At 43.7% G+C, this 9140-nt stretch overlaps 1 protein-coding gene across 6 annotated transcripts in view; it reads right to left on the bottom strand.

Moving 5' to 3' along the window:
* Positions 1-566: 566 nt before the first annotated feature.
* The window catches only part of PICALM (phosphatidylinositol binding clathrin assembly protein), a 105090-nt gene continuing 96516 nt past the window's right edge, over positions 567-9140 (bottom strand). For 5 of the 6 annotated variants that reach the window (XM_061628901.1, XM_061628902.1, XM_061628904.1 and 2 more), the window contains 2 exons: positions 3446-3548; positions 567-2155 (listed from right to left, as the gene is read on the bottom strand). In XM_061628901.1, coding sequence (XP_061484885.1) covers positions 3456-3548 — 93 coding nt within the window. In that variant the 3' untranslated portion in view covers positions 567-2155; positions 3446-3455. The remainder of the gene's footprint in view (positions 2156-3445; positions 3549-9140) is intronic. The other variant, XM_061628903.1, reaches the window with a different exon arrangement.

Genomic DNA, 9140 nt, shown 5'->3' with positions numbered 1-9140 from the left:
GATCACTTCTGTGAGGAAAAGTGACTAATAAATAATGAAATAAAAATATATGAAATATACCTAGAATCTCTCTAGAAAGGTAGAATTCAGAGCATTCCAGCCTAGCCTTCTCCCTAATATGCAGCCTGAAACAGTAGCACCCAAACAAATTTATTATTTCAGTCTGGACAGATTATGTATAGCTGAACCTCCAAAAAAGTGTCACAAGCCCAATAGTACGAACTTGGCACAATTCGGACATTATCATCGTAATGGTACCCCACACAGTTTAATCTGAGTGCAGGACTTGAGGATGTTGAATGCAGAAGCCTAGGTAAGCATGAGCACCTATAAGCAGAGCATTCTTAGCTGTGCTTAAAAGCTGTCAGCATACATCACCACTACTGTGACTGACCAAGATGCAAGAACAGCCAGAAGTTCAATGTGCAGTCACTGGGAAGGAAGACCCTCCTGAAAGAGTACACACTGTTTCAGTGACTAAAATGCATTTTACCCTGTGGAACTGCAACAAAATAAAACCAAGCCCCCACATCCCAACCAACCACTGTAGATCTTCATGTTACAGGTTCTGTGGAAGCTGCATTTTATTTGAAAATCCACCTTTTTTTTTTTTGCTAACATACTTTTCAACATTTTAAACAAAAATAGAATCTGCGGAGACAATGCAGCAAGTATGCTTAATTCATGTACAGAATTGCTTTCATGCCTTCAACTATCCTTCTTAAGGCCCCAGATGCCACCCAAACTGGTATGATTGTATTTACACGAAGCACTGATCAACAGCGCTGCTCCAAATTCTACAGAAAAACTAAAAAGGGTTCCTAAGCACTGAGAAGCTAACCCACCAGACAGCCCTCCTGCACAAGCCCCCCTGCAAACTGAATGGAGACCTTCCGCTGGAGAACTTAGTGGTGAGCTATGCCCTTTAGTAAAGACACAACTTCTTTTCTGAGTTTTTAATTCTATTTCATGGTACATGATCATGGAGCTGGCACTAGCCAAAAAAAAAAAGAGAGGAAAAAATCAAAGGCATTTTTCACATAATACCTCAGAAGTTGCATTGGGGTTTTGTTTTATTTTTGTACAGAGAAGGAGTCTTTGAAAATGAAAGCAATTCCTCACATTCATTTTGGAAAGGCCGTACGTCAAGTGTAAGATAAATGACATGCCAAGCAAAAAGCAAGGAAAAAAGTTCTTTCCAGAAGCACCAATGTCTGGTTGAGAAATACTGTGCTTGTCCCAACCAGTCAGCTGTTCTTCCCCACCCCCCTTGCCAAAATCCTTAACAGAATTGATGGTTTAACACATTGACACCTCTAATTCTCATGGAGATTTGACAATGGGTGTTTTCAAACCTCTGAATGTACTCAGTGCTCTGTGTGGCTGGGTGCATTACTGGAGTGAAGATGTACGCTGAATCAGAATTAAGTTTTTGTGGATAAAAATGGGAAGAAAAAAATGAGAGAACCCCAAAAGAGAGACATATTGTATACACCCACGCTCATTACTCTCCACAAAAGGAGGCTCTGTGATAGATACATTGTTACTTAAACTGATAATCATAAATAAATACAAACAATAATATATAAAGGAATGTCTATGCAACAGAATATATAATTCTTTTTTTAAAAGTTAAACTTTTCATTATCGAGTCTAACATTTCTGATGACTGCAGAGAAGAAACGGCAGAATTAAGAGTGTTTCGGATTTGATCCCCTAGAGAAAGTCATTGGAGTTAATGGTCAAAGTATGCCCAGTTCTTCGTTCCAAATAGCAGTTCCAGGTTACACGTTTTACCCTTCACAGCAGAATAAGAGGTTTGAGGGCAGGGTTGTGTTATCAATTGAGATTATTAAACAAGAGGTGAGTTACTGACATGATTAAGTCACCAGGAGGGAGAAGAAAAAGATCCCACACCAGAATTGTGGCAATTCTTGGCTTTATACCGAGTGCTGCAGCGGGGTGCAAAGGCTTCCCTATGTGGTGCTCCTACTGCCGTTGTGGGCCTTGTGTGATTTTACTGGGCTGTTCTAGTGAAGAGGAGAGTTGAGATATCAGTTTCGATTTGGCTGGAAAGAAGGGTTTGTTGTTGAGCACGTGACTTGCTGGAACTGTTCTTGTCCCACCCCTTCTGGTACAGTTACATGAATTGTATCTGAGGAGACAAAAAGGCACTGATGTTAACTTGTTTGCACAACTAACCTGCCCACCCACCCATAAGGTTCTTTTACTGTCCACAGGCTTAAACGTGAAGGCAGGCTCAAGGGTCGTTGACCAGCAATATTTTTATACATAAAGTGCTTCTATATAATAACGAATGGATCCTCTGGAAACACTTTCCTCTTACATGTAAAATATGTTCAGGCAAATGTCTGTAGCAACAAGAGACTTGCTCTATCCCCATTTCTACAGAGCTGGAGGGCATAGTGCTGCCATGGCAATTGTTGCATTTGTATCACCCTCTAGGGCAATGAGGAAATAAACTGTAGGGTGCAACCCTTGAGCTGTAAACAGAGGATGGGGAACTGTAATCATAAAATTGGTGAAGGCATCCCAGGTCAGTTCTCCAGGTGACAATAAAGTCAACTGTATAGAAAACAGCATTAAGGAAGCCACAAAAGGATTATGGATTTCTACAGTAAGTTGAAGCAACTCTCTCTTAAACAACCTGGGGCTTTACACCTAGGAGGCTATGCCAAGAAACAAACACACACAACAACTGCCACACAATGCAGCAGCAAGAAAAAAAAAGGTAGGCAAAGGTCCACTTTCTGGAGGATGAAAATTCCAATGAATGGGAATGAGTTATGCAACTACAGTCTGTCGGCTCGTCTCCCTCCTACAATGGTGCTCAGGTGCAGGGTTTGTGAAGATTCTGTTCTGCAGAATGTGGGGTTCATTTATTCACATGGGGAACAGGGTTGGGATGCTTGAGAAGTCTAGAGTAAGGGCGGAGAACCTGTAGCCCTCCAGATGTAACTTCACAACAATGACCAATCATCTCTGACTGCTGGCCATGCCAGCTAGGCCAACAGGTGCTGCAGTCCATCAACCATATCTGGAGGGTCACAAGTTGCCCATCCTGATTTAGGGGAAAAGAGAATCTCTCTCAAAGGGTTGAACACAAAACCAAAATTGTCAGCTTCTTTAATTAGAGATTGGAGTGTGTATAGCCCCTATCTTAACCATAGTAAAGAAGTTTCAGATTTTTCTTTACCATTTTAAGGGCTAAACACAGCAAAATTATCTGCTCCTGCATTTCACATTAGCAGCTGTGGTTTATACCAGGTCACAGAATCACAACATGCAAATTTACAAAGCCCCCAATTGTGATATTTTAATCTGAGGATGAATATTGCTAGGGAGGTGCTTATGTTTACGCAGAAATGTTAACACATGAGGCATTATCCGAGCCACCAGTGCCCCCAGAGTTAACATGCAATACCTAAATTGTCCTACAAGAAATCCTGGAGGGAGAGCTCTGCAAAAGGATCCTTTCCTGAAGCTCTGTGTGGACTCTGTGTGGATGGACTGGATGCTGCAGACAGCTGGGAAAGAAGATGGCAGAGAAGGAAAGAGAAAAAGGAGAAGGCCTCAATGACGGAAATATGAAGGCAGAAAATGTAGTGATGGAGAGGAGGCTGGAGAAAGGTAGCTAGGACTGAAGTGGGCTGGTTAAAAAGAAAAGGACCGATTGCATGCTAAGTTGAAATCTGCTCCAATGGTATGACAGATGCAGGCATTAGAGGGCTACCCACACCAAAGGTGAATTCCAGGATGTGACTGGCAGAAATCACTAGCACTTTTTCCAGTGATATGGCTGATGATCTCCATTAGGAAACAGGGCCAACTAGACACAACAGTGTGCATTCCAGCAAAAAGCAAAAGCTGGACCTGAGGTCAGCGTTCAAAGCAGCCTGAAAACTTACTTACATTCCACGGAGGGCCAACTTGCAGCGTGAGGTGCCAAAAGTTGCAAAAGCAGCAGAACAAAGAGGGGGCCCTGTTGATCTGGCTACACAGGTTTACATTCTATTCAAATACATACTGTCTGAATAGGTTAATAACCTATATTAACATACCTATGTTAACATATAAACATGGAAAATACCACACACACTTGCTCAGTGTTAACTGCTGCCCTGATAGTCTTACATTTTCTGCAGGAGAGCTCGAAGGACAGTAGGGGCACGTTTGGGAAACATTGACCTAGCTACTCCCTCACACCCATGCACGTTCCTCACGGAGCAGACCCATACTTTGTAGGCATTAAAAAAAAAAGTTCCAAGAACAGTTGCATAGCATGAGAGCCAGTGTGGTGTAGTGGTTAAGGTGCTGGACTACGACCCGGGAGACCAGGGTTTGAATCCCCACACAGCCATGAAGCTCACTGGGTGACCTTGGGCCAGTCCCTGCCTCTCAGCCTCAGAGGAAGGCAATGGCAAACCTCCTCTGAATACCGCTTACCATGAAAACCCTATTCATAGGGTCGCCATAAGTCTGGATCGACTTGAAGGCAGTACATTTTTTGTACAGCATGAATGAGGGCAGAGAAGAAATATGCTGCTAAAAAGTCCAAACCCACTGACAGCCTCCATCGTGCATGAAGAAGCATTGTGGCTTTCCTTGCTAAGAATGCAATGTAAGAACATAAGGAGAGCCTGGCTGCTAAATCAGCCCAATGGCCCATCCAGTCCAGCATCCTGTTCTCAACAGTGGCCAACCAGATGAGAAGCCCATAAGCAGGACCCAAGCACAACTAGAGATTTGAAGGCCTGGGGGAAAAATATTTTCCCCAATTTTTTAAAGAAATGAAACCAAAAAAAAGAGGCTTTGGGAAAAGGCTGCTGGACCCCACATTTTTTCTGATTTTTCCCTGGGCTTCCACAACTCTACTCTCTTCCCAGTTACGATTCCCAGCAAGTGGTATTCAGAGGCCTACTGCCTCCAAAAATGGAGGTATATCATGGTTATTGTGGCTAGCAGCCATTCATAGCCTCTTCCTCCATGAATGTGCCTAATCCTCTTTTGCAGCCATCCAAATTGGTGGCCATCTCTACATCTCGTGGGAGTGAATTCCACAGTTTAACTATGTGCAGTACTTTCTTTTTCGCCCTGAACATTTGCCCCACCCCACTCCTAAGAAATTCAATTTCTTCAATTTGCTTGCAGCAATGCAGGATGGCAGACGTCTACCAGAGGGAGAGTCAGATGAAGGTAACAGATGATTCAGCTTCCTGTATGTTGTTAGTGCACATGCTTGCACAAAGTCCAAGCAATCACCCCCTTCTACCTAGTCACATTTATCATCCAAGTTATCTGCACAGCATAAATGTGGGCATCTGTGCATTTGGTTGACCTATGCAGCCAATATCACTTGCTTAGAAACCCACAGTTATTCATTAGCAGCATACTTGCTTTGTGCGAGCCACAGTCTATTTGCCACGTGTGAGCAGTATTTTAAAAAATAGCCGATATAAAAGCCCTCATCATCCAAATGGTCTCTTGCTAAATGTTTATGGCTGGTCTCCCAGCTGTGATCTAAGCAATCCATGTGGCAAGGTTCTACAAAGCCTCACACAGACCTGGTTCACATTGGACTCCAAGGCTCCAAGTGGCAAGAAGCTTCCTGGTGACTATAGTTGCTAAAAAATCCCCTTCCAGCCCTCTGTACCAACTTGCCCCAATACCACATTGCTTCTTAGACTGAGCAGCCAACGAGCAAGTCGGCTTCCTTGTTCCTCTGTTGTTACCAGTGACAACTACAGAGCAACAAGCTCTCCCAATGGATGGCTGCAGCAGTTGGAGCCAGTAGCTCAGGGATGGGGAGCCCATGCCCTCCAGATCTTGTTGGATTACAGCCCCCATAATCCCTGAGCAGTGGCCATGCTGGCTGGGCCTGATGGGAATTGGGAGTCCAACAACATCTGGAGGGCCACAGGTTCCCCCATCCCATGCTAGCTGCTGGAAGCTCCTCACCACATGGGAAGCTAGCTCATAAGACTCCTACGTTAACTAGGACTTGTCATTTATGTGCAAGGGGCCAGGGGCTGGGCCAGACAGAAGCCAAATGTTTTGTCTAATATGGTGTGTCTGGAGATGACCAAATGGATACAGAAGAGAAAAGTGCAAATTATGTAGATGGTTATGAAGGAAGAGGAGGAAGGTGCCATGAATGGTCTGTTTCAGCTTCATGGCACTGATGGAAGTCAAGAGTCATCCATTTAAGTTAGTTTTGCAACATGTTTGGTTCATGCAATGCAGAAAGCTCTCCTACTTGTGCAGCTTAATTAACAAAAGAGCTGCCAAGACCAACAGGTGAGCACAAGGGAGATGTTCTTTCACAATCCCGTAGCAGGCACTTGGTACACAATGCATCTAGTGTGGAGGAACAGGAGGCCGAGTAAAAAGCCAAACACTACTAGGACTCAGAACAGCAAACAGGCTCCCACAACAGCCCTTTGTTTCCTTCCCATGAAACGCTAATAAATCTGATATCAGCAAAGTAAAACCAAGAGTAAGGAGGAATGACAAGCAGCTCAACCCAGCAGCAAACTCGGCAAGTGCCTCAATTAAAGGGTGCACTTCCAACATCTGGGATTTCCAGGGGAAACCTATTTCCTCACCCATTAGGCACATAGTCAAGATAAATTTAGATGTTCAGAAGCAGCAAAACTGCTCTATCACTGATGAGTATGTGCAGGGAGAAACAGCACATGATTGAATGCTTTCCCTGTAAAGAATAACACTAGCTGTCAGGCAAGATTCTGCCCGAATCGTCTCCCCGTTATGCTGAGGGTTTTGTTTGTTTACATACCGATTGTTCCCCAAACATGCTAGTACCTACCTGGCATTCTCAAGTGGTATAGTCCCATGTTCTGGGAAGCTTTATAATTCATGCATCCTGCTAAATAGTCCACCTAATTACCTACTACTAAGGTACACAGAGATCCTTTCCCAAAGCCATTTTAGCTTTCATTAGAGACCGCCATCACTTTCCATTACATTCTGAATGCTTCAGGAAACTATTTAACAGACACAGGAATGCTGTAGCTTATGACAGCCCACCTCAATTCAGGGACGCCTCCATGAGACAAACTTCACATTTTCTTACTAGGGAGGTACAGAAACTAAACAATATATCCTCTTAATTACCAATAACCTGATGCTTTCAAATATAACCTAGGCCAGCCTTTCCCAACTAGTGTGCCACCAGATGTTGTTGGACCACAATACCCATCTTTCCTGACCATTGGCAATGCTGGCTGAGGCTGATGGGAGTTGTGCTCCAACAACATCTGGTGGCCCACTAGCTGGGAAAGGCTGACCTAGGCCAAGATGAACAAGTATACCAATCTGAGTTTCTTTCAAAAGGGGAAGCCACTATAAACATCAGAATCAGGGAACAGTTTGGGCCTCAAGAAATCAAACTTGGATTTGGATAGATGTACTAGCATCTTACAATCTTTCAGCCTAATGCCTTGGGAAAGGGCTGTAGCTCATTGGCTGAGCATCTGCCTTGCATGTAGAAGATCACAACTTCAATCCCCGGCATCTCCAAGTGGGGCTGGGAGAAACTCCTTGCCTGAAACCCTGGAGAGCCGCTGCCAGTCAGTGTAAACAATACTGAGCTAGATGGACCAATGGTCTGACCAGTATAAGGCAGATTCCCATGTTCCTACCCCTTTGAACATGCACATTCGCACTCTTCATGCATTTATATTGAATGACTGACTTTTGATCGCTATTCAGCCAGTGATCAATGGGAGCAATGCCCCAAAGAGCCTTCATTCATATTATCCAGGGTTCCATCAAGTAGTTCTCCATGGACAAACATCGCTGAAGTGGAGGTTTGGAGCAATGGCCTGTAGATTGTGTTCACCTGAAGTGTGCTTGCTGGGGAAGATGAGCTGGGCCACATCTTTGTCAGAATGTTTCCTAACTTTTGGCGGATTTGAAAGACATACATTAGTGTCCTACAGTCAACTTCCAAGTACTCACAGCCATGAGAGAGACTAGGAGTTGAAAGCTTGTGCCTGTCATTCTAGGTGGTTTTGAATTCAGGATAAGTTCACAAGAGCCATAGGTTACAGCTAACAAGCAGGAGATGAAACAGTTTTGCAAGGGGGTGCGAGGAGGGGTGTTTAACAGAAAAAAAGAAGCCAAGAACAAGTTTTAAAGTTACAATGAGCAAGACTATGGAAGAAGGATTAAACAGCTGGATTTCCATTTTATACTAGTTTCACCTGAAAAGGGGAACTGTGTAAGCCATCAAACAACGTTCTACAGAAGCAAGTTTGAGTTTAGGGTTAATTTCAAATATGAAAAATTCCACACAACAAATGCACAAACATGACAATTGCGTACACATCTCTTCTGTTGTGTACAAATGTAAAGCAAATCCACAACTGGCCAATGCTTCCCAGAATGCGTTCAAACAGCTAAGCAACTGCATGCCTGTACCCCACCTTTTGGGACCTACTACACATAGCAACGCCTGTGGTTTTGTACAAAGTAGTACTATTTATGGAGCAAGCATTTGACACTGCTGAAGCCAAGTTTTATCTGCAATATTAGATTCTCTTCCCCCATCACCTTTCATCTCTTTAATATTTAGAACACACCTGCTAAAAACAGTGTCACTTCGATTCCTTTCTCTGTTTTCAACATAAATCTGAAAGCTACTAGTTGCTGCCTATTCCCTTTCATGCTCCTAATCCTGGGATAGGCTTCCAGATGATAATGATGATGATTTATTAAACTTCTATCCCACCCTGCAGAAGGAGCCGAGGGGAGCAAACAAGGGACAATATGCTAAAAACATCTTAAAAGATGATGCTTAAATCTGACTCTCATCAGCCCCAGTGAGCATGGGGCAATTGTTAGGGGCAATGGGAGTTGTAGTCCAACAATGGACTACATTGTCTACTACTGCTACACCATAAAGAACTGCTCTTCCCTCCCTCATGTTTTCATCCAATGCTTCTTAATACCTGAAACACTCCCTCTTCTCCTGGTAAGATGCCTTCCTGGACCATCTTCACCTCAACTGTTCAGCGCCTTTTGACCTTGTCCTCTCCCTTACGTGCGCTTTTTACTTGGGCTGCCAGCTTTCTGGGCTGAGACAGCATAATGTTTGA

This window comes from Rhineura floridana, chromosome 5 (genome assembly GCF_030035675.1).
Source record: "Rhineura floridana isolate rRhiFlo1 chromosome 5, rRhiFlo1.hap2, whole genome shotgun sequence".
In the NCBI taxonomy this organism is placed as follows: domain Eukaryota; kingdom Metazoa; phylum Chordata; class Lepidosauria; order Squamata; family Rhineuridae; genus Rhineura; species Rhineura floridana.
This window is presented reverse-complemented; position numbering and strand designations above follow the sequence as displayed.